The 26,425-nt window shown below is 40.7% G+C and overlaps 1 protein-coding gene across 2 annotated transcripts in view; it reads right to left on the bottom strand.

Annotated features, from left to right (window-relative positions):
* Positions 1-3,735: 3,735 nt before the first annotated feature.
* Positions 3,736-26,425, bottom strand: part of gabra4 (gamma-aminobutyric acid type A receptor subunit alpha4) — a 28,258-nt gene continuing 5,568 nt past the window's right edge. For both annotated transcript variants that reach the window (XM_026186854.1, XM_026186864.1), the window contains 4 exons: positions 23,194-23,337; positions 22,472-22,624; positions 12,403-12,659; positions 3,736-9,589 (listed from right to left, as the gene is read on the bottom strand). In XM_026186854.1, the coding sequence (XP_026042639.1) occupies positions 9,053-9,589; positions 12,403-12,659; positions 22,472-22,624; positions 23,194-23,337 (1,091 nt within the window). In that variant the 3' untranslated portion in view covers positions 3,736-9,052. The remainder of the gene's footprint in view (positions 9,590-12,402; positions 12,660-22,471; positions 22,625-23,193; positions 23,338-26,425) is intronic.

The following is a 26,425-nucleotide window of genomic DNA, read 5'->3' as shown; positions in this document are numbered from 1 at the left end:
GGCCTGTATTATGTATTTTCTGATATATAACAGCCAATAAATGAAAATAACAAAGAATAACAAGAAGAAATACACTCTAACCATGTTTCAAGTGTTGATGCTAAGTAGTGTGTCCAGCAGAGGGCACGGCAACTTCCTGGTTGTCAGCATGTCAGTTAGGAACACCACAAAAAACAACTATCTGCTCCAAGGAGAGTCGGGCGGGTTATGGAAACCTGTTTATGTTTTGTGTGTTGGAAAGAAAAAATAATCAACAAATATCAGTATCAGTCTTAAATATCGGTTAGGTTCTATTTCAAGTCCTGACAAACATAACAGAGTTTTTCCTGACTGAATTATTCTCTCCTTTTAATTCATTCACTGATCGTAATTCCCCGTGAATCACTAAGAAACTGGAGAAAACATAGACCTGAGAGCCAGATGTTTCCCTCGGGAGCTGGAGGAGACCAGACAGAGGTAAAAGACAGTCAGGTTATTAGTATGTGATGCACCCTGTAATAGTCTACCAGTACAAAGACTTACACTTTTTATGGTCTTTGTCTCCTTTTTGCATCACACACGCGACACGCTTTCATCGCCAGTTCCTCAAATAAAGCTGCCACATGCAGTGAGTATTTCTCTAACATGTTTAATCGTGTTTGTCCAAAACAGTGCATTGCATAAGGACTGGTAAATGAAACGTTAGTTCAAAAAATATTTTATCAGCATATTGACTGTAACAACCTGACAGGATGACAAACACTTCAAGTTGGAGTACAGTAATGTACAGTACCGCAGTACGTTGTTACCATTTAGATAAACTCACGGTGGCTTCACTATTACACAATACACACAGTTTCACAAGCCTGTTTCACTCATCTCATCCAGTGCGACTGAAATTTTGATCAAATATAAACACAATACGGGTCCGTTAGTCTTAATTATGAGCTTGACTGATTAAAGTGCTAAATTCTTACACAATGGGAGGGCGTTGTAGAAAATTACGAGTCCTTTGGTGCAGCAGGAAGCCGTGTTAAGGTAGTGTATAGAATATATGCCTTGTTCTACGCATTATTGCTTTTGTTTGTGGCTTATATAACGGTCTAAATATTGCTGTAATTGGTACTTCTATTATTGAGTATTACCATAAATAATATTTAGAAATCATTGTTCCACATCACTGAGACCTGTGGGTGCATACAGCACCAGCAGATTAGAGGTGGATTTTTTAGGCTTTTTCATTTTCTGTGTTGTGACACACCAAACAGTTGGAATCATGCTGTCCTTCTCCACCGGGAAGATTAATATCCGCCCAAATGACTCGCACGGGTGCTAGAAAGTATAATACAAATGAGAATGTATTATCCTATTAACTACCAAGGGCCTACATGTTAATTATCTTGGCCTGTGGTAGTCCAGAAACTGGGTTAAGTGAGACCTTATTACGAATGAAACACAGGCTGCATGAGCAGCGTGCTCAAAGGAATATGAGAAAAGATTATGATGAATAATCTTCACACCCAACAAAACAACGCACATTTCTATCAGTGCACAATCTGTAGTTGAAATCCATCCAACGAATGGAGATACTGATGTTGTGACGTACTTGTGGCATTATTTTTGGGTTGACCCAATAACCTGAGACATATACCCAAATTCAGGACTTAACAAGTCAGTCAGTTGTTTTCCGGTTGCAAAGGTATTCTATTTACATCAAACAACCCGAGATGCCCACCCTGAATCGCTGCCTCCCCTTGACTGCAGGATTTGAAGGATTCTCATCTACGACGACAGATGAGTGATAAGAATAATAACACGGAGGGCAGACCTTCATTGTTATTATGCAAATCTCTAGAGAGTGGCTCATGAAATGAAATAAATGATTAGGCTGGTGGAATCAAACCACTCTCAGAGTGTGGCTTCTGCTGAGCACAGTGAAATGCTATCAGTACATCTCTCCCATTAGAATCACAGAAATTAGACACTAAAGCAAAACCAAATCACCCTCTTTGTCCAGGCTGCACCTCGGCCCATCTAAAAGTACCATCTGTGTTCTGAAGTGAAGAAAATCATGGCACGCTGCTCCCTCTAGTGGATCATGTCAGGAATTAGACACAACCTATTACATGTCCAGGTCTCTTACTTTAATGTGTGAGTGCACGGTCCTTCATGAACTCGTTCAAATGAACCCAAAAGACTGTAAAACTTTTATACAATAATATTTCATGTTGATGCAAATAAGACAGAGATTCAACATGAAAAAAGGACGCTTTTTGACGTGCGCTTTAATTCCCAGGTTACTGCATTAAAGAGGACTCACAATAAACAGCCTTAAAGGTGAGCTGCAGACATGTTCATTTCCATATGATTGGAATATGTGAGGAGGAATTAAAGGTTCTTATAAGTTTCCACTTTCTGCTACCTTTTATCAAATGAATATTGTGATTTTCACTTCACTACAGTTATTTATTAGGGGGTGTTACAGTACAGCACAGTTACTAATGACTCAAACCCTTTCATTCTGAGCCCTTTCACGTTTCAAGGTTATATTATCGGCAAATCTTAATTCCTATCACGTGGCTCTGTTTAATTTAAATCAATACCTGAGAGGTCAGTCAAAAAGTTACAGATAAGAGAAATCTTTAAAAGTGCAAGAAAATAAGTGAAACCAGCTACAATAACAGTGCATCAATGTCAACCTAATAACATCATACAGTCTATGTTATTACATACCACACATGTGACCTTTGAACTATTGCATTTTTTTGTTAAATACATTTATAGTTTTATTCTGTAGAATATCAGTAAAGGATGCAAGTAGTACATTTATTTTGAAAATGATCTGCAACAGTCAAAAAAATTGGAAACGTATGGGGACAGAGCCAATCTTTCATTTGATTTCTGCGAGGAGTTAAAGTGTCCACATTCGTGAAAAGCGTCTCATCACTCTGCTCATTACTGTAACTTACTAACTCAGTAAGCACAGAGCTGCCTCATGCTCTGTGAGTTTGTGTAGGAAATAAAAGTGGGTTCAGTTGAGCCACTAGAGGGAGCGTGACGCCATGTTTTACCTCAAAAGTGCTCTGAAGTGACAATAAATATACTTTTTTGCCCAGTTAAACTGCACTGTGTGGTTTTTCAGGAAGCCTGATGATGATCATTTGGGAGTGCTCACACTTTCCACAAACACTACGAGTAAACTCTGAAAGGGGCAAAGCGAGCTTGTTCGACTGTTGTCTAGCACTGCTCGTTTATGGGAAAAAAGATAAACCAACAACAACAGAAAATCCACAACCTGGCATCGGCTGCTCCATCAATCATGCACACATTTAGAAGCGCAGAGATACAGCATATTTACACTGACCATCAATCTGTTGCTGACTGGCTCCTCGTTGGTACATGGATGGTCTGTGGGGGTTCTTATTGTTGTTTTTTTATGAGGAGATGCATTTTGTAGCCTGTTGTGGCAAACAGAGAGGAATGGGGAGAGCATGAGAGCAGAGACCAACGGGGAGGTAATGACGGCAAAATCAATTTCACACTTGACTGCATTTAGGAGAGGTGAGTGGCGCCGGGCATCTTGATCTGTCCATCAGCCCGCGTGATTCTCGTTGCAGTGGCAGCATCATAACTCCTGTTAGACTAACCGAGGGCCAACAACCATGACTACATGGATGATATGGCTGTTAGAGCAAGAAACTAGGCACCTACTACATCACGACCCCCCCCCCCCACACACACACACACACACACACACACACACGCACACACACACACACACGCACACGCACACACTCACACACACCCTGTACATATGACATCTTTATCTGCAGGAGTGACGCTGAGCTCATCCGCCAACTGTTTAACCTCCAGTTTCTCCAACAAGAAGAAAAATAGGCCAAAAAAAACATACATATATCTATCACGTGAGATTTTTCTGCTTCTTTTATGGAAATATAAAATGAGATCTTGTACATTATAATTATAGACTCTTCAAGATGAGTCAGTTCTGTTCCTTCCTATTATGATGCTAACCTACACATTATTTATTTGCAAAAAGAATCTGCTAAAGCGCTTAATTATGGACGATAACTGTAATTTTCTGATATTTTCTAGACTTCTTCTGTGCACTTTTTAGCAACGTCATCGCCGAATGTCAGTTTTGTCCAGACGAGGCGTTCAATGACAAAACATCCCCTGCTTCACCTCTATCAGCCAGTTAGGGAACAGCAACAGCCGACAGCAGGGAGGACAATCTTCTGCTGTGGTGCTGTGTGTTATCAAGATAATGGTGTCCTTTGTCTATTCAAGGATTCAATTACCGGCAGATTCATCACCTCTAAAGGTCAGCAGAGGCTGAAACTGCACCAAGGTCCTGATCACACTGGAAGCACACTGGATTTCCTCTGTTCCTTTAACATGTTTGAAAGTTGCTTTCATGCATTAGAATGAAAATTCACTATGTGGGGAAAAAGTGTCAGACTGTTAGTGACTGAAATCAGACACTTCTATGCCAAACATGAATGTCCTCCCAGAGGGGCCACTTGATTTTGGTTAAAACAGCTGTGCAGTGGTGTATAGTGAATTTTCTCGAAGCTCAACCATTTGAAAACTGAGAAGATTTAAAGTTAAGAGAACAGCGTTTTTCATAGACTATGCAGGTGTAAGCCTGCAGCCAGTGACTGTTAGGCTTCATCTTTGATAATCCAAGTCACTAAACTGCACATCGACACTTTTTGATGGAATTTTATGACACATAATATAACTTGCTGTGTGGTCCAGACCATCCAGTAAGTTTCAGGTTTATTTTGTAATTTTTTTTTATATTATCATTTATATTATCTGTTTCTTGGGACTATCCATACTTTCTGCCACGTATCTGGATCTGCTGCTCCCTGTCCACTCCCCCAGTCGTGCTGTGCAACACTGCAAGTTTTGGTACTGATCCAATTACAAGTAATTAAAAAAAATATTTATTTAACACAAATCAGTGGACTGAACTTAGAGGATAGAAACAAATTATCGATCCTATTGAACTAGTATCAGTTCAATACCAGCAATAGTATCGATACTATTGATATTTGGATTGATAGTCCACCTCTATCCCTCTTCTCTTCTGAGGGTCACCAAGACTTTCCAAATCCAGCCGAGAGATGTAATCTCTTAAGCTTGTTGTGAATCTGCTCCATGGTCTTACGCTGCTGTGACAAAACCTCACCTAGGAGCTGCACAGTAGGCATCCTGGTCAGATGTTGAAGCACCTCAGCTGGCTCCTTTAGATTAGGAGCTCTACTCTGACCTCTTTCCAAATGACCAAGCTTCTCTTTATCAGCATGCTTGGATTAATGGTAGCTGACAACTTAGACCTCAATTCCTCCAAATATGATTATTACTTGTACAAAAACAGTACAAAAATGTGTCAGCACTAATACTAATATTGAGGGTTCAAAATGTCTAAAAAGAAAAAATTAGCACATATATATCATGTGTAGAAGCTAATAGCTGAGTTTAAACATTTCTGACTTGTGGAAATAAAGTTTTTTCATCACTTACCAAAGAGTTGAAAGTGATTATAGACATATAAAGTGTAAATATGAAGTTGATTAGCCTAGCACAATAACCAGACAGAGCTGGAAGCAGCTAGCATGGCTAACGGACCTCCTAGCTTCTGTTTAGAGTAATTTAAAGAGTAGGTGCGAGGAAGTAGCAGCGTTTGGTTACCTTTTGGGGCCTTTCTACACATACTGTTGGGATTTATGTTTATATGTACGGCTAATATCTCATAAGTAGCGTCACTTATTTGTGTGTTGTCTTTGACGGCCCACAGTGTAACATAGTAAGACCCCCTTCACAAGAACAAGGTCATAAATCTGCTCTTATGGAACGCACCCTAGCTCCGTCTTTATGCAGGTCTGACCGGAGGATAAGAGGTGGTTGTCATGGTAACGGTAGTGTTGCTAGCAGAAGGCTGAAGTGCACAGAAAGCTGCAGAAGAAGAAACGTAAGTACTGGATCTCAGTCACACAAGGAGAACTTTTGACCTTTCACCTTAGTGTCCTGTTTATCACACATAATAAAAAGCATTCACTGTCTGGGTGTGGGGTCTTTGTTCGTTTGGGTCTCCTGAGCGAGCAGAGAGACACTGCAGCCATTTTTTTTTAAACTTGAACCCTTAATTGCTAAATAAATTTAAGAAAATGCACTTTGAGCATATTTGTCTTCTCTCTCTCTCAAAATGAACCCAACACAGTTGTTTTGATAACTAGCCTTTTCTGTCCATTTTGGCCTTTTGTCCACATTTTATGTCACTGAAAACAGAGTTTTCTGAAACTTGGTGTTTGCCTTTTATTAACTCTTACATCAGACTGTGTGCTGTGTTGCTTGCATGACAAAATATTATTGCTTTATCTTTTTATGCACGTTTAGATGCTAACACATGCAAAGGACTCACGCTCCTGTGTTTTTAGAAAGAGATTTCTACATTCCACATTCAGTTAAAACATTTCTGTTATGCCCATCTTTGTTCACCTAATAAAGTTGTTCCATTAAAGATTCTGATTGGCCAGTATTTGTTATTGTTTTCAGCATTTTCATGTAGATGGACAATATTTTCAAATCAATGCTTGTATGCACAGATTTTTTTAAATGAAGGCAGAAAATCTCTATTTTAAAAAACAATACTTAAGCAAGTGTTGAAGTAGCCAGCGTGTAGATTAAGATGAGCTCAAGTTCTGAGTTAAGGCCATTACGCCTCGAGCGTGTTGCAAAGAAGCAAGTTTGGATCAGAAAACAGAATTTTTCTGATCCAAACTTGTCGTGTTACACAGATACACACCAAAAGCATTTTTGCAGAAAATGAATTTTTTTAAAAACTTGAAGATGACATCATCAAGCCGTTGCATGTTTTAAACTACGAGCACGCTTGTTGTTTATTTGGATCTGAAAAATTTAGCTCGGTTTAAAAAAAAAGCCCCAAATTTGTCATGCAAAATCGGTCAGTGTGAATGGCTGCATTAAAAATAGATGAGCCCGAAAAATATTTTCAAGGCACGAAATATTAGCTTGAATTTTACATGTCCGGTGTGTAAAGGGCTTCACTCCTCGCTATTATGACCACTGTTTTCAAAGTGTTTATTTGTCAGCACATCTAATTCTGAATTTATAAATGAATCCCAACAGCCTCTGCTGACTTGAAGCATCTTTGACTTTTTGATACTGCAGTGTTTTTACAGGATCACTTCAAAACATCTGGTTTCAGGATATGAGATGAAGCGACTAAAATAAATTTCAGCCTGAGTACATGGGGGCTCTACACGAAGATGCCAGCATCTCAAAGCATTTAAGACCTGAACTGAAATAAAAACCGAGTAGAGGCCAATATTACTCATGAAAATAATCTTAAGTAAGATTCTTTACACATTTTCCCATTAATTCAGAACGACAGGAGAATGTATTAAGACCCTCCCCATACAATGTGAAAACTGCTCTAAAACCCACTCTTCTCTATGGCTCGCACACACCACAGCACAAGCGCACCTATGTGAAAAGGCCTTTACACTTCCAAAGATATGCACTCTGATTTTCAGTACAATCGTTTTCTGGTTGGTAATAAACTGCAGCTGAAGTAAATTAGGTGCAAACTGATTACCCCCTATGGAAAATGACTCGTCATTATCTTTAAACATTAACTGATCTGACACAACAGATAAATATCAACCACATCCATAACTTAATGTGGTTGTAGCAATTGTAGCAATTATCAGTGCAAACACTAATAAATTCCATAACCTACTAATAGCTGTCAACTTAGTGACCAACAGCCCTGCGTCAGCTGACACTGGGGTTACCAAACAGGAGAGAAAAAGTTATTTCAACCTTCAAAATGTGCTCAACGTGTTGTGTATCTGCTGTAGTTTTGATAGCAAGTGAGTGTGCTCCATAGACACACACGAGAGATCTTTCCCATGAAGAGTAATTAAATAATGTTTTATGCCCAAAATCAAAGTGCACGGAAACACATTTAAGAATGTGGATGACAGCAGTTAGATGTTGTGTTTCTCCCCTGGAGCTGCTGTTGAGTCACATTCTTTTGTTGAGCACGCCGAAATGTCTCGAAACAAACAACCAGCTCATTATTTTATTGCCACAGTGGTCTACGAGCAAATGGCTTTGTGTTCTGCTCCCTGTGTTTGTTCATGCTATGGCTCTTTTTTAATCACTTACACAATCTTTGTCTGCTATTCGCAATCTGTTACGGCTGGAAAGAAGCTTAAAGCCTACTGTTACATGAATTCATAACTTGTCTTTACTATTTTCTGCCCGACTTATCCACAAATTTCGTATTCGCTATTTCAGATTAGTTAATCCTTCTTGTATGTGAAAGATGCTTTGCAGTAGGTACTATACAAGAGAAGCTTTTCATGGTTGATCAGGTCCTGGCCAAAGCTCCACTCAGCCTGGTTTGAGGACTTTCATTCTGGCCAAATCCATTTTACTTTCAAACCCTTTTGGCCAACATTCAACAATTTTCCATTCTGAAATCCCTCGTTTTAATTTTGCAACCTCTAACCTGCTGGCACCAAAAGCAACACGTCTTAATTATTCAAAAGGAAGTAAACTGTATTCATTAAATATAAATCTGTTTATCCTAATAAATTTATATATTTACAGTGTTGGTGCAGTTGAGTTCAGAACAATGGCACACACGTCCACGCATCTTGCCAGGTGCAGGGTACAAAAATAGGAAAATGAATAAAATCCATGCTTTATCTTGACTGCAGGCCAGAAGAGATCAGTTGAAGCTGATGAGGACCTTTTCAGTCAAATGAAGCATGATGTAATAGAAAGAGGACAGTAGCATACTCCAGTGTGCAGGTGTTCCTTCTTATGTTGAGTCAGGTTTTTCTAATTTTGCTCGCTTGTTCCCATGCTTGCAGTTTCAGGACTCAGGAAGAAAAAAATAAATATATTCTTAAGTGCTTTATGGGCACATTTTGTTCATCTGTTTGGCAAAAACAACACGTTCTACATAATGTTCACAAACTCCAGTAATCCCATGTGTTAAAAGACACGTCTAGCCACCTTTAGCCACCATCATGTCCTTTGATAAGTAAACCACCCAGTAGACCATGTTAAATGCGCCAAACGACACGGGGAAGAGGATCCGTGCATACTTGTCAATTTTACTGGTTCCGCCCATACCAGCAGTGGTGGGCTGGGAGCACGGCGTCTGCTTCGGCTCCAGTTTGTTCCCCATCATCTGGATGCGCTCCAGCTTCGGGCCCAGCAGATGCTGCAGAGAGGAAGTGCTGGCGTTCTGCTTGCACGGTGTCCCCGCCATTACGTCTGGCGTAGAAGCTGCACCCTGAGGCGTACTCTTCACCAGCTGCGCTGAGGAAGACGCAACGCTGAGCAGGCTCTCAGACTTTGGGCTGGAGCGGGAGAGGGTGGAGGAGCTGCCATTGGTTCCACCGGCTAAAGGTCGCAGCGGCCTTCCTCGCCCTACTCCTGCAATGTTGGTGGTGGACTGGGCTCTCTGTTGACTGCTCGACTCTTGGTGGGAGATATAATTCATGCGCTTCCTCAGATTACCGTTCGTATCAGGATTTTGCTGCGAGAGAGGAGAATAACCATATTTGAGTCAGGCTGATAAGAAAGTGAAACTGACACTGACATTTAAATTTGTTCCTCGTGTTTTAGTTCAGTTTAACAGCTTGAAATACATTTCATTGTGACATTACCAATAAGTTTGATGTGTCACATGGCCCTCTTCCTATTGAAAAAACAAAAGTTGTATCCAGGATGGCCGACTTCTAAATGGCCACCATGGTCACCACCCATCTTGCCCACTCACATATACTAATGTGCCACAAACAGGACTTTAATATCACCAACCATTCCCATTTTATTACGGTGTATCCATATAAATGGCCCACTCAGTATACAAATCTATCGCCAACTGCTGCACCTGTAAGAAAAAACGAACATACAACACCTGGAACACAAAAATTTGAAAATGCGCAGGTACATAAATCAACAATCTTCTTGTGGGGGGGTGGTGAGAGAGAGAGAAAGAACCGTGCCATCCGCAGCCCTCAAGAGTTCTGAAGACCTAAGTCCACACATCTCTGCAATATCTGCACGCTCATTCCAGCAGGAGAATGAGGAAGGCCCTAGATGGGGTCCGCATGGCCAAGGGGTGGGAGTCCCAAAGGACCAGTGGCGACGGGCAGCCGACCCCACTGGAGCTGCCCACCCTAGTGTGAGTCGAGATCAAGGCTCCAGGTGCCCAAGAACCGCTTGGTACCTTTGCCTGGGAAGTTCTTGGCACCACGGAAGAAGTCCAAGCGACAGAAGGAGTTCCAAGACCACCGAGTGAGTGGGTCAGTGACGACACCAGAACATCCAGCCACAGTCCCCGGAACCAACAAAAACCTGCATCCCAGCGGGGAGTGATGGGGATGGTGAACTCCTCCCTCCGTGCCCATGTCCAACAGAGGCCAAGGCTTATTTGTTGTGTATTATTGTAAATAATGTTCCCAGTCCTTTCTAGAATAAATTGTTTTTTTCTGTATTTAGCTTGAAGTGGTTAGCAAGGAATTTTCCAGATTTATCACCATGTTCAAAGTTTTCCAAATGCAGCCCCCAAAGCCCTCTGCACAACAGGCCAGATTTAATAATACAATGATGCACTACTTTATTCTATGCACTTTAAGCATTTTATCCACCTCTACCTTTATATTTAGAATTACCATTTATCCTACGATATGTCTTTACTGAGGAAACCCAACCAGTTTGAACCAAAAGCCATCTGACAGACAATAGTTTTAACCCCTGTAACACCATGCCACCACTTATTGATAACACTGGACAAATCCAACTGGAATTCTTGATTGAGTTTGTTATTGAAACCAGCTCTCAGTTTGGATTCGGGAGATTATTTCTCTGTATTACTGTAGAAGCTTAATCTTAAAATATAAACCATTGAATTGATGTTAGCAAAAAAAAGGAGTGTTAAAAAAAACAAACATATTTTGTGCAAAGAATTTTTTCGTCTCTCCTTTCTTCTTCCTGTTTGAAGGAGTTTGCAGGATAGGTGAAGTTTACTTCCTCCCCACAAACTTTGTCATATTGATCTGATCACAGTCCCCCGACACAGATGGCCTTGATTTGTGAAGGCAGACGCCAGACTGTGCGTAATACAGGTGTCACTTACCATGGCTTTCACTCACTTCACACAAGCTTAAGACAGAAAGTAGGTAGCACCGCATCGGGGTAATGCACTGTAGCGTCAAAGGAGCTTATCCTTTGAAAGTTGATGTTTTCAAGCAGAGTGTGATGCTGGTACTAAGGCATTCGCAGGAATAATCCACCAACACCACCCCCACCCCTTGAATTAGAAAGGATCCAATGTTATTGTGTCCCGTGTGCAGCAGAGGAGGAGTGTGTGCGTGTGCGTGGAGTTTGTGTCTCAACATGGAGGAGGTAAAATGCTGAGGAGTTGGAACCATCAACACACTGTGACCCATGTGCCAAGCCCTCTGGTAACAGGACCTGCTCCTGAGGAAGAGAGTATTAATTTCCCCCCCTGTTGCCAGAGCTATCCTGAAACCTATACAGATGTATTCGGACTGCGTTGCCATGGCAACCCCCTAATCCACTGAAGCGCTGTTGTCACTATACTGCATTCAGGCATGATTACGCCACACTGGGATTTAGGCAGAAGGGAACAACTTAAAGTAGTTACTGTAAAACGGGCATATCCGCTGGTGGGTTACGTCAACTTCAATGATCGGTTAACAGATGACCTATGATTTCCACTCTTCAGAAGATTATGCAGGCTGAGACAAATACATCGCACGTGTTTATCATGAACACATTCCTACAGTTACATAAACAGCACTGCAACACATTCATCATATCTGACTTACAGCTTTAAAATAGCTTCATGGTATATTCATGAATCCTCGTTGAATCCATGTAACTTGCCATGGTGTCGATGCAATTTGCTTAAACTTCGTCACACAGAAATAGACACTTATGTCAGTTCATGCACGTATAATTTCAAAAGAAAGGTTGCACACCTCGTGACTACTCCCAAACATCTGTGCTGTGAAGCTGTTTTCAGACCCGTCTTATTTTCTCTCTCACACACATTTTTTTCTGTCTTTTAACAAGCAGTTGTTTTTAATTTGACAAGCAAGATTTCATTTGTAAAGTTCTGGGACCAGGTTTCTCTAGCTTTCCTTAACACCCTGTAAGCAGGAGCTCAGCTGACTACTCTCACATGCAGGAACCACTTCTGATGATTCAAACGTGTAGGCTAAAGGCAGTAAGCACATAATAAGGGACATGCTCTGTGAGTGCTCCTTGAAATAAAGTGTGATCAGATTATTGAGCCACTTTGAGAGAAACAGAAGTCACCTGCAGCACTTCCTCTGCGTCCTTGACCTTGACAGGCGTGGATTGGGGCACCGGGGGACATTTGGCCGGCTTCTTTTTGGCGCGCTCAATCTGTGCATTGGTGAAGTAGTTGACAGCGGCAAACTCAATGAGGGCGGAGAAGACAAAGGCGAAGCAGACGGCGATGAACCAGTCCATCGCAGTAGCGTACGAGACCTTGGGGAGGGAATGGCGAGCACTGATACTGAGCGTTGTCATGGTCAGGACGGTGGTGATGCCTTGGTTTGTGGGAAAATAAAAACAAAAGAACACATGAGCCTGTGTCAAAGAGGGAGTTGACATAAATTCTTTCATATTTGATCAAAGCACATAATTAGTCTGAATTTGACTCAATTTGAATGTAAGTAGAGTTGCAAAAATATCCATCTCACTGGGAAAACTGAGGCTTCACCACAGAATTTTAACACTGCAGATCGGAATAGAAAACCAGATGTGTTCAATAACCCATATATTATGTTCTTCTCATCAGGAGATTTCATTAACTGAAGGCAGAAGGATAATGAACCATATACAGTATACAGTATAGCTTTGCAATAGAAACATGTACAATAGAACCACAAAAAGCATTTGTCCACTTGAGCTACTCTGAGAGTTTCACTCGACTCTGTACTCTGAGGACTGATGTTGCCTGTCTGCACCAGCACAGTGGATTTTCAATCAAACAATCAAGGTGTGATTGAATGCAGACTTTCAGCTTTAAACAAACAAACATTACAAACATTTTTATACATAGAAACAAATTTTCAGAGGCTCAGCAGTAATTGGACAAGCCAGCATAACTTTAACATAAGGTTTGTGGTTAATACTTAGGTGAATATCCTTTGTAATCAATGACTGTCTGAAGTCTACCATTCATGAATATCACCGACTACTGTTTCCTCCCTCGAGCTGCTCTGCTACGCCTTTATTGCAGCTGCTTTCAGTTGCTCCACTCTCGAGTTTGTCTTCAGTATCTGTAAAGCTGCTCTATTTTGTTGAGCTCTGGTAACTAATCTGAACATTTCTTTGCCTTGAAAAACTCTTGGGCTTCTTTTGTACTTTCTTTGGGTCATTTGGACTGTGGAGCGCTGTATGATCAGTTTCTTGATTGTAACCAGTGGTTGTTGCTGTAAACCTTCTTTGTTGTCACTCACTCTACCTCCTCAACGATGTTTTTGACTCGGCTAGATGTTGTGAAATTTTTTTCGTAACCTAGGAAAGAACAGTTTTTATCCATTGTCTTCTGTGGAGTTTCTTCTTTGATGTCGCTGATGTACCTTTATTTTGATTTTTCAGCCTCCTCTTCTTGCATCTGGGCATCTCTGTGGACCTCAGATTAAGAGCTCCAGCTAAAAGCTGTCAAATACAAGTTCAATACTTGGAATCAACTCTAGATCTTTTAACTTCTTAATCAGTCTGTCTGGAAAAACAAAGGAACAGGCCTCATCTGATCGTGAAACTGCTTGTCAGTCAATTGTCCAATTACTTTTGAGGCCCTGAAAAACACTGCTGCCTTCTGGCAAAAGGTACTAGAGCATTCGGGCCGTCACTGCCAGACTGTGAAACAGCTTCTTCCCCCAAGCCGTCAGACTCCTAAACACTCAGTGACTCGACTCATTCACCCGCTTAAAGACCCATTTTTACTCTTTGGCTTTTAGTTCTGTATGAGTCTGTCATTATTTTATTCTTATTATTTTCTTACCTTTTATTTTACTTTCCTTTTAAATTTTATCTGATTATTTTATTGTACAGTAATATGGTCAAAAAATTTTGTTTTTAAAAGTGCTATATAAATAAGAAACTGGCAGTAGGACTGAGAGTTGAGCTTGACTCCATCCTCAACCCGAAAAGGCCCCACAAGCTCATCTTTGATGATACCAGCCCAAACCAGTACTCCACCTCCACCTTGCTGGCGTCTGAGTCGGACTGGAGCTCTCTGCCCTTTACCAATCCAGCCACGGGCCCATCCATCTGGCCCATCAAGACTCACTCTCATTTCATCAGTCCATAAAACCTTAGAAAAACCAGTCTTGAGATATTTCTTGGCCCAGTCTTGACGTTTCAGCTTGTGTGTCTTGTTCAGTGGTGGTCGTCTTTCAGCCTTTCTTACCTTGGCCATGTCTCTGAGTATTGCACACCTTGTGCTTTTGGGCGCTCCAGTGATGTTGCAGCTCTGAAATATGGCCAAACTGGTGGCAAGTGGCATCTTGGCAGCTGCACGCTTGACTTTTCTCAGTTCATGGGCAGTTATTTTGCGCCTTGGTTTTTCCACACGCTTCTTGCGACCCTGTTGACTATTTTGAATGAAACGCTTGATTGTTCGATGATCACGCTTCAGAAGCTTTGCAATTTTGAGACTGCTGCATCCCTCTGCAAGATATCTCACTATTTTTGACTTTTCTGAGCCTGTCAAGTCCTTCTTTTGACCCATTTTGCCAAAGGAAAGGACGTTGCCTAATAATTATGCACACCTGATATAGGGTGTTGATGTCATTAGACCACACCCCTTCTCATTACAGAGATGCACATCACCTAATATGCTTAATTGGTAGTAGGCTTTCGAGCCTATACAGCTTGGAGTAAGACAACATGCATGAAGAGGATGATGTGGACAAAATACTCATTTGCCTAATAATTCTGCACTCCCTGTATTCTCCAGTCTCATTGGCAATCACTTCCATCAATAATTTGGTACCAACCCACTTAATTTCTTATATCATAGTCCTGCTAAAGATAGTCAAGGTCTTTATACAGCAGATGAATTAAGACATCTAAGCAATGGTCAGCATGCTCTACCTCCAAATACTGTTTATATAACTAAGCATTAACTTATATTATGCCACTGTGAGCTTGCAGTTTCCTAACTACAGGGTGGGCCATTTATATGGATACATTGTAATAAAATGGAATTGTATCCATATAAATGGCCCACCCTGTATATCACATTAACACTGGTAACTCTCAAATTGTGGAAATAATTCAAATAAAGAAAGGTTATACATCACAGAGCTAGAGGACACATTGACTGAGGTTCATGCAGACACCGGGACTGAATGTCATGTGTTCTCATTTATTTGTCGCTGCACTACCCAGCGAGGGACCATAAAAATAAAACAAGACACCTGTCTGACCAGCACCCAAGGTTATGCGGGGCTTCTACAATAACAGAAGGTCACCGTATAAGCCTGACGCTCGTCACTCGCCCTTGGTACTATTAACCAATAGCAATAATGTGATTTGGAGAAAATCCCCTTTATGCCAAAGATCTGGAACAATCTGTGCGTCACAGCCCTTACCCAACATAAACGCATGTCTCCTTTGCCCGGACGTGACCGCCATATAATTACCTGTCAGTCAAAAGCAGCTGGATGACATTGATAGGTGAACTGCAGCTCAAGGCCACAGACTGAGGACGTTACCCTCTAATAGAGAGCTTTTCTTAACATAGCCAAAAGAATGAAACAGTGGGTGTTTTCTATTAAAATTAAAATTAAAGCTTTCGTGGAAACATTTCACTGACTCTGGAACTGATTATGTATATAATGCAAAGTATGGTGTGGGTCGCTGAAATCAGAGAAATTATCCGGAAGCCATTCTTTCACCATAATTATGCTTGGTTTGGATACTTGATTGTTCCAAGCGCTGCATAGAGAGATGTTTTTTTCATGTTGGTACTTCAGGAACATAAAGCTTTGAGGTTATTAGCTTATAGCAGGAAGCAGAAAGAGTGAAAGCAGCTGTGCAACAACAAGTGCAGCATATATCTGAATATACTGTATAGACTGTTACTTATGTAGCTAAATAAGAAGATACAGTAAATTGCATGAATTAGTATGCTTCATAGGATAGTCGGGCAAGGTGTTGTGATTGCTAATGTTTGCTTTTCCCTCATTTTGGACATGTGACCATGTAGGGTCGAATTAATAAGCCTTCAGTTACATAGTCCTACTATTTGACAACCATTGCTCACTGGGAAAAAATGCGACAGGGCTTTTACTTTGAAGGTGAATGGTCTGCATTTCCAGATTATGTTGAACTTGTTGTTACTGCTGCTTGACTACTATTTGGTGAGAGTTTGCAGAGAAGTTGGTATGTTCTATGCAAAATACAAAAGACCGCAGCAATCTGTGTTTGGGTTCTTTTCTAGTCTGTCATGTGCTTTAGGTCTGTTAAGCTTGTGTTGTCATGTCTAGTCTCCATGTTTCCTGTTTTACTTTTACCTTGTGTTTCTTGTTACTACATGTTTAGTCTTACTCGCCCTTTGTCATTATGTCTCATTCTAGTCAGCTGTGTCCTCATGTGTCTCCTCATCACCTCATGTGTGTAGTTAAGTCCTCCGTCTTCCTGTGTTCAGCGTCGCGTTGTTTGTGTTACCTTCCCTACCCCTTCTCACAGTTTCCCAGTCAAGTCATAGTCATAGTTTCCCAGTTTATGTTCAGGTTTTCCCGCAGTTTAGCCTTGCTGTATTTTCGTGAGTTTCAGCCCTAAATAAAGGCTCGCTTTTCGTTAAGTCCACTTTTGTCTCCTCGCCTCTGTCTGCACTTGGGTCTTCTACTCTTGCAATCAACACAATCACAGGGTAGTTTTTGGTGTAGCACCTTCTTTGCAATTAGTTTCTCCCAGAAGCAGCCACCAACCTCATGGCACGACTCTCCAACTCGTCGAGGAACGCATAGTTTTCTCTCGTGACCAGTTATTGTGTCTAAGGAAACATGCGCCTGATGTCACAAGAGTAACCTCTTAATCAAAACTCATGGTCCTTTGTCTTCACTTTCACAGAGAAGATGTACTGTAGGATCATAAATGTGTGCCTCTTCATAGACCAAAGGACAATTACACTTTGGGACTTCCAGAACGATTACTGGCCATAAACTCTGATTTGAGACAATCACTGGAGTTGTTAAATGTCAAAAGTCTAGAAAGTTATAATTTGAGGCTTTAAGAAACACTCGTTTTACTTTAAGTGTACTTTTTATCTTGACTCTATTTGAAACCATGAAGCTTGAGCTCTAATCCTCACTCCACTCCTGTTTGTCTTCTTGACAAACCGCTTCTTTTAGGCTTAAAACAGGTCACTGCAGTGGAGTCATAGAGGCAGGAAGTCAAAACAGAGGCTGTAGGGAAGAAGAGGAGAAATCCAAACACAGACCACCTTCCAACCCAAACAGTCACACACGCGCCGGCTGAAAAGCAGCGGATAACAGCAGAACTCCACTGTCTCAAAGGCTCGACTCATGCGTCAATAGTCGGGCTGCTGTGATGCCTCTGTCATGCCGGACAGTTTGGGGCGGGGGAGGCAGGGGTAGAGCAGCAGGACTGTCAGATACATTGTCCGCTGAAAAAGAGCAGCAGTGATTCGCTCGTGCTATATTACACTGAGCGACACTCAGAGAGAGAGAGCCACACAGCATCATTTTTCACTAAGCAACTCAACAGCTGACGGCAAAAGCATTCACTATACCAAATGAATGCTTAGAGGTGATGTTGCAGTGTGCGTGACACCTTTATTAAAACCAAATGGTGGGGTGGGTTGTTGGTTGTGTTGGTGTCTGAGTATGTTATGATGATTTGACAGAGTGCTAGCTAACAAAATGCCAGTCAATAGAGGAGATGTGTGGATTTCATACATGGGGTCAGTACTACTGTATAAACCCACGTGTGGTTTTATGCAGACGTCTGTGCAGCATCATGAACGGTCAGCATATTAAATCAGAATCATTAATCACCACTGACACTTGTTTGTTTTTCTCTTAGTTAGCTTGTCATTAGTCATGGTGATGAGTTAATGCTAATTCTCTTGAAAGCAATGCAGGAATACTTTCAAACAGCGGCAAGCATCAGTGCCACTATCATTCAATAGACAACATGTCTATTGTCACACACTAATTAGTCTATTCTAGGGCAAACCCAAACAGTGTAGCAAGGGAGTATGGATAGCACGCAACTGGGTTACAGGCTAAAAACTGAAAGCAGGTTTTGCAGCACATCTATGAGCAGCCAGCATGCAGGGAGGCTATTGTTTGTAATGTTCATCTCGCCCACTTCGCTTTTAGGAAGACAGATGGATTTTGTGCTAATTTCATCCAACTTTCCCTTCCATTGGGTCTGGCTTTTGATCAATGCACCTTCATTTTAGCAAGAACTGTAGCAGTTCTGTGAAGTCTGACGAACATCTGCTCATTTTTACTGTTACAGCAAGATATTAGTATGGGTAGCAAACTAATTATTTATAATTTACTCAAACATATACTATATACACTATATATTTGGGTGTAATCTCAATTCATATTCATAAATCAAATATAGTGATCAATAAAGTAACTGGTTTGCTTGATGGCTGACCTGTGACTACCTTACTGTAACCAACAAAAAGCTCTATGATCACATTGATTCTGTTTGTTTTAACCAGTGCAGTTTTGCATATTACAGGGGAGGGGGGGGGGGGGGGGGGCGGAGTAACAGATACAAAAGATGCACTCACTGACTGAAAATATAACTTGTTAAAGACTTTTTTCTTCAACACTTTGGAGCAGGGGTGCCCAATCCCAGCCCTCGAGAGCTACCGTCCTGCAGCTTTTAGATGCATCCTTGTTCCAACAAACCTGAATCAAATGAATGGCTTGTTATCAGGCCTTTGCCAAACTTGATGGCATGCTGAAGAGGTAATCAAACCATTTGATTCAGCTGTGTTGGAGTAGGGATGCATCTAAAAGCTGCAGGACGGTAGCTCTCGAGGGCTGGGATTGGGCACCCCTGCTTTAGAGCACTTTAATGATAGAGTAGCTCTGGTGTGAAAATGCAATATTTTAATGACTGTACTACAGGCAGAACGTGATCTGGGATTGTCCATCCATTTTCTTCTGCTTATCTGAGTTCAGGTCGCGGGGGCAGCAGTCAAAGCAGACTCGCCATGGCCACCTCTTCCAACTCATCTGGGGGACACAGAGTCGTTCTCAACCCATCCAAGTTTTAGTGAGGGAGAAACGTATTTAATCCCCTTTTGACCAGCAAGAATTTGGATCAAGTATATTATCGGACGAAAGTTTCATTGGCAAGTATTTAAGGATTAGGACTGCACAATTAATCAGAGTTTAATCTCAATCACGATTTTGGCTTCCCACAGTTACTGAGCGATACTGAAAATGGAAAGCAAAAGTAAATCGAGTGCTCCCTACATCAGCGCCTCACCTCAAGTCTGCATGTGCCAATCACAGCTGTTCCCTGCACTGCACTGCTTGTTTTCTGTCTGGAGGAGTACCACTGTATTCAAAGACAGATTATGCAACAAAATTCAAATGTCTGCCACAAAAGAAGGCAAAGAGCTGGACCCTAGAAGGCTTCAGAAAAATGGTCAACATACTGGAAAAAGATGTTATTCCCTCCCCAACTAAGTGACAAAACATGTGCAGTACACAAAGCAGGGGTAGATAGGTCAGGTACTTTACTTTGAGTTTTATTTACATCAACAATGAATTTAGTATGGCCTTTATTTTATTTGTTTGCTTTTAGATGTACTTAGGCCAATTGAAGAAATGCAGTGTCGCCTGCAAAGACGTTTTAATTAACAGAAATGCAGCACACTGCAAAACTGAAAGCACTCCCCTGTCAATTTCATTTTGTGTTACGTTTTGGTACAATTCTTTTTATTTATGTTTCTTATTTTCCTTCTAAGGGATGCACTGAATTTAGGAGACTGAGGAGAAGTAATTTTTTTTTGTCAGGGGGATTTTGGGTTATGTTTGAATTGTTGATTTCTTATGTTAATATCATGTGCTATTGTCAAGTTAAGGGTTGTATTATTTAGGAGATAACACTAAGTCCTAGTATTATTATTAGTTTGTATTAGTTAGTTATCCATGTCCCCTGGTTTATGTGTCATGTTCACTGTTGGGAAGGTTACTTTTCAAATGTATTCCACTACAGATTACAGATTACATGCCCCAAAATGTATTTTGTAACGTATACAGGTAAGTTACTCAATGAGAGTAACGTATTCTGAATACTTTGGATTACTTAATATATTATCATGCTTTTTACAACTACATGAATGTCCTATTGCTGTGTGATTTATTACCATTATTGAAGGTTACTCTTCATACCAATACCGACTAGATTTTTAAATCTTAATATAAAATGAGTAACAGTCGGATGGACATTAGGTAAGGCTGCACTTTATTTTATTTTTATTTTTTTTAATCAAATTTAAATAATAGACTGTTCACTTCTTTACAAACCGTTTATATTATGAATTCAGAAGGAGTTTCTTATTTTGCTGACTGTAAGCAAATAAAATTAGCTATAAATTAAGTTACAGAACAAATGAAAAGATAACAGAAGTTTGTTGATCATGTCGAGTTTGACAGTGGAGGTTTTTAACGTGACCGCTAACAGGGCCGGTAGTCTTAGCGCTGACTGTGAAATTCATCAACAAGCCATATGACCTTAGACAACACATATTTTCTTAGACAACACAGAACAAATACAAACAAACAAACAAATGGCCGACCCATGACTCACAATAGGAAATCAGATTAAAGCTCACAGCACTGAAAAAGAGAGCTTAAGACAAGAAAAGCTCATTGGAAATCCCACAGAGTGTAAAGGACTTAGTCACACTAGAGACAAAACTGGACGGCATCTAGGAAAAATTCATGGTTACCCGGTGACTGCATGGCATTTTTTGCAAGTAGTACACTCAATCTGTGGAAGACCACTTTTGGTCACAATGTGATTGCACGGGTAGTTGTTGGAAGGCAACCTGTCTCCACAAAATTAAAGTCCCCCTTGGACTCAAACATTTGCAAATAATTTCTGTCCAACGCATAAACGCAGATTGACAACTTTTTCAGTCAGTCTGAGTCGGTCTGTGTCCATCAGTCCATCAACTCAGCTGGTTGTATTTTGGTTATGTTCCTATATAAAAGCAAGGTTGCTGTGTGTAATTCTGCAGTTAAATCTGCATTTTGCAGCAACTACGTCACTATTTGTGGAGGACTTTCTGTTTCAGATCTATGAGCATCTTAGTCAATGTGAATTTCAGTCGATGCAGAAAGCAACAGATTTGTTATTTGGGCTAATTTGTGAACGTTAATTGCTGTATCGCCACAAACAGACTGCACGTAGCTGCCAACTTGACTCCATTCAAACTGATAGCACACTAACACCACCTAATTATCACCATCTTGATGCACCAAATTGTGGACCTGGTCTTTAAATAAACCATTTCAAAGGCAAAAACATCATAAGTTTGTTCCATACTGGTGCAGTAATTTTGTGACTTAGTGTGACTGTAGCTGTCCTGGTCCGGGATCGGTGACCCAGGGTTTTGTGTTTCGTTGTTGATTTCATCATGATTTATCATTGCTAGTCTCGTTTTCAACACCCCCTTCATAACAAGCTTCATAACATATTACTCACAGTTAAATTAAGAGGGGACGGCAGTAAAAACTCCGGACCTGTGTGTGACATCATCAAGTACGAGGGTGTTCCAATTGTACAAATCGCGAGTCCGTACTCGCGTTCTCGGCGAATCCGTACTTGCCGAGAACGCGAGAATTGAGAAAGGGCCTCAGATTAGCCCCAGCTGTGCTTTCTTCCTGTTTTCTATTCCCTCGTTACTCCCTGGTGTGTTTTCCTCTGTGTTTTCAGCCATTTCCTAGTTACTGGTCCTGGTTTGTTTCCAGTTTAGTTTTGTATTTGAAGTAAGTTATTTATGGCCAAAATAAAGCTTGTCATTAGCAACTACAATAAGGAGGACATCTTTCCCCATCTGATTAAAAATGTTTATTTCAACCACACGTGCAGTATTACTGCTTGTAAATGCTTTTTGAGCCAAACATATTTTAGAGAATTACTGTAAGAGGTGAAAATAAAATAGAATGGGAAACTTTTTGTTTCCCGTAATCACCGCGTGCTGAAGCATCGCCTTGTTGTGTTGACTGAATAGATACTCCAGCTCTGATTGCTCCATTGGCATGCAGGCACCAAATAAACAGAGAGAGAGAGGAGCAGAAAGGCAGTGCAGCATGAATGCTGTGTGAAGTCTACATACCGAAAACTGTGCGCGCTGGGACTGATTCTTTATTTATCCAGAAGGACACTTGGGAGAGGATTACTGTCATTATGCAGGGGATATACGTCTGAATCATGAAGTAGCCCATTTTACGTTTCAAGTGGAAGTAGACCGTCATGACCACATATTCACCTGGGGGATCAACAGAAATGAATTAGTTTCATTAACAAAGAATTTGAAGTTGCAGGCTGACAGATTTCATTAATGCAGCTCCAGACAGATGTCACATTTGATCTGGTTTTCTCCCCTCACTTCTACATTGTGTCCATTTGCACTCTGCTGTAGCTTTCTGCTGCTAAAATCTTTTTTTTTTGGTGTGGTGTGTGGGGCTTTCAGTATTTTTGCGAGCCAACTGGCTCTGAAATGTCTCAACGCATGATGTTTGAGGGTTTCATTTCACAAGACTGTGTGCAAGCCATGGTCCAGTAGACCCACTGTCATGTCTGTGCAAGTGTCAAAACTCTATATCCCCCCAATATGCGACGCCCAAATCTGTCTTGTGGAAACACAGTGTAGACTTGGCAAATCTTCCAAGTATGATTCAATATAATGCACTCAGACAGATGTGGATCTTTTCTTTTCATAAAAAAGCAGACTCTTTTGTAAAAGTGATAAATGAACAGCAGTGTCCCATTATTCCTCGAGCGTTCACTGTAACTCGGTTGATAAAGCAGGACGGTGAAAGGATGAGCAAATCTCACCTGTGATGGATTTAATCGTTTCACTGGAGACCGTCTGGCCAATGAGATCATACTGAACGAGGCTGGAGGACTCTGGAGGGACCTCCACTGAATGCTCAGGCCCTTTGGTCCAAGTATAGATCATCTCCGTTTTAGGATAGGCATCTGTGGGCAGACAGTAAAGCCACACCGACATGAGTCACTGACTGTAAGCTGTGAGCAGTGCAGCAGAAAAACAAGATGCTCAGAAGAAAGCAGCTCTTTGTATACTGTAAACTGTCCATATGTGTGCAGGATTTTACTTTGATATAATTGAAACATTATCATCACTGTAGATTTCTTCTTGTCACCAACCAGCTGTTAATAGCACCTTTTTCCCTTTACCACTTTTCTCCTGTTTTCCTTTGGATTGCCATTCTTCACACTGTTTGTATATGTGATAAATGCTACATCCTCTAGCACTTCTGCTTTTGCTTCTCAGATAATGGGGTTGCTATTCCTGGAACAAATTCTGCATATTGTTATGTAAAAGTGCATTAAACCAGAAACCATTAGGAACGAGCTACACATTAGTTATTTTGTCTGTTGTCAACTGTTGTGGAAATTGCTGCTAAACTTCTGCATTTATTGGGCCGGTGCAACAACACAAGTTTTCATTTACTAGCCAGCTTTTACCCGGACTTCATTTTCCTGGTGACGTGGCTGCTTACGGTTAGGTTCATACGTTTTTGGAGGGATTATGTATAAAAATGGCCATCATTCCAAAGTAATGAATCCAGTTATTTTGTTTGAACTTGAACTCAAAAATCCAAGATGAATTTGTTGCAGACTTTCAGCTTTTAATTCCACTGTGTTGATGTACAGAGGCAAAATTATTATTGTGTCATTATCCACAAACCTGTGGATCTAACTGTATGTAGCACTTTTTTACTCAGAGCGTTTTTATTCCAAGCCTTTTATTCTGAAAGATGCTTGGGCAGGTTGGGAGTTTGTTATCTTGCTCAAAAGCACATCAGTATGCTTACTGGAAGAACTGGGAAGTGAACCAACCTTCCCATTAAAAGACAAGCTCTACTTCCTTGGTGGGTTGGTGTAGTGAAACTAAGTTGAATTAATATATTTTATATGCAGCATGTATTATATTGCCTTTATTTTATTGCCTAAATTTAAAGAAAAGACAACTAACTCAAATTGATAATAACCTTTATCTCTACAGTTGTTGCTTTGTCTGTTGATAAAGGTTCAACGGTAACTTTATTGTCCCCAATGGGAAATTGATTTGCATGTCCACCCATGAAGCAACACAAAAAGCAAACAAACACACACACAAAAAAAGATCAACGTTAATGTTAATGCTTAAATATATTATAATAAACTAATAATTGATTAATATAATAAAAAAAATTTTTTGCTTTAAGTAGGATATGTTATAGATAATTCAATTAATTAAGTGGTGTCCAATATTCCTACATTTGAGGTCTTTAAAGGTTCCTGTTAATAAAGTTGATATTCTTATTATTAGATTCTACTAGAGTAGCTTTGCATGACTCATAATTAAAATCAATCCCTATTTGTCTTACACTGGGCCTTAGTGCTGCCCCTCAGTTCATCCTGTGTCTGAAATGAAAATTTGGAGGAACTGATTGGCTGATTGGTTGCCCCTCTCAAAACAGAAAAGAGCAGTTGGGTGGGGCCTCAAATGTCCCTGTTACACTCAAAATATGTTTCTTCACCCTTAATAAACATGAGACAATCATTTTGAGTAAAATGCAACTAAAATATGCAGCGTATTAGATCACCATCCTGTGTGAGGTTTATGCCTCATCTGCGCTACAGTAACAGTAGTAAATTGGTAATTACCAAAGTAAATTTTTATGTTTTGTATGTACTGTTTTACAAAAAAGCAGAAAAATGTATTTTTGCAATTATTTGCTTGTATTTCTGAACAGAAAAACATTTTAGTGGCTGAATGTTATGCTCGATTTATTTAGTCTCAGAGAAGTTCAGTGTGCCAGCTCAAATTTACATATGAAAATGTAAAGTTTGTCAAAAACATATCTTTTTGTTTCAAACAGGTTTTATAGGTGTAAAAATGTAGACAGTCCCCTCTAAGTGAATCACAACAAAAACAGACAAGAAGTCTCCACCAAAAACTTTTCATGAATAATTTTTTTATTGGTTCTACCAGATTGACTCATCATCTCACCTCCACTCAAGCATGAATAATTCACTAATCTGCATAAAGAAAATGATTCCAGTGCAGGTTTTACAATCTATTTTGGTAATTGTGGACCACACCATGACATCAGAACAAATGAAAGTAAAAATATATGATAACAGTAAAACTGTCCAATTAGTAAAGACTCAAGCTGCCACTTTGTGTCTAATTAAAGTTGTAACAGTCACACATTATATTACAAGTTTGTTTATTCCCCGTTGTTGCTTCCTCTCTGTTTTATTTTGTTTTTTGTGCGTTTTTTTTTCTGTATTCTGTATTCTTACTGGCGAGGTTGACCAGAGTGCGAATGCAAAACAAAATGCCAGTTGTCTTGGCCTGCCACTCCCTATGGGACTCCGTATCGGCAGGATACCAACTGTGCTGCCAAAATGAAATGACTCTGGTGTGTCATGGAGTGGAACGCAGTGCCTGTGCACACAAGTCCAGATGGAGAAACAGAAAAAGGAGACGGTGAGAGGAGAGAGAGGGGGAGAGATGGAGGAAAAATGAAGGCAGGGCAGACAGCGAGAAAATTAGCACGCAGGCACACATCGACACATGCACCGGCTATGGAAAATAGCTGCATAGGTCTGCGCTATCCTGAGGCAGAGGAAGGGATTCTGACCTTTCCCTCGCTTCAGGCCACATCAGATCCATGGTTGCTTCCTCCTGACTGGAGGCTAGCAGCAGCAGCACAGGATGGTGAAAGGACGGGAGGAGGGGGGATGACAATAACCGAGGAATGTGAATTTGTCCTCCGCAATGTCACCAGATTGGGTAATTGACAGCGGGTGTAGAGGCAAACTCGTTGTCTTTTTTCCTCTCCTTTCTCTTGCAGATGTAATCTTCAAATCGCTGCTGCTCTCTGATAAGACGCAGCTGCTCGTTTTTTGAGAAGCTCCTTTATTTGAAATAAGTCATTTCTGCTGACCAGTGGGCCCACTGTGAACACTGGTGCTGAGTTGGGCGTTTATTGTTCACGATGAAGAATGAAACGTTTCATTATTAACTATAGCATTTAGTCGCTTTCTGCTC

Source organism: Astatotilapia calliptera, chromosome 2 (genome assembly GCF_900246225.1).
Source record: "Astatotilapia calliptera chromosome 2, fAstCal1.2, whole genome shotgun sequence".
NCBI classification, from domain to species: Eukaryota; Metazoa; Chordata; class Actinopteri; order Cichliformes; family Cichlidae; genus Astatotilapia; species Astatotilapia calliptera.
The sequence above is the reverse complement of the archived record's forward strand: the minus strand, read 5'-3'. Positions and strand labels throughout refer to the sequence as shown.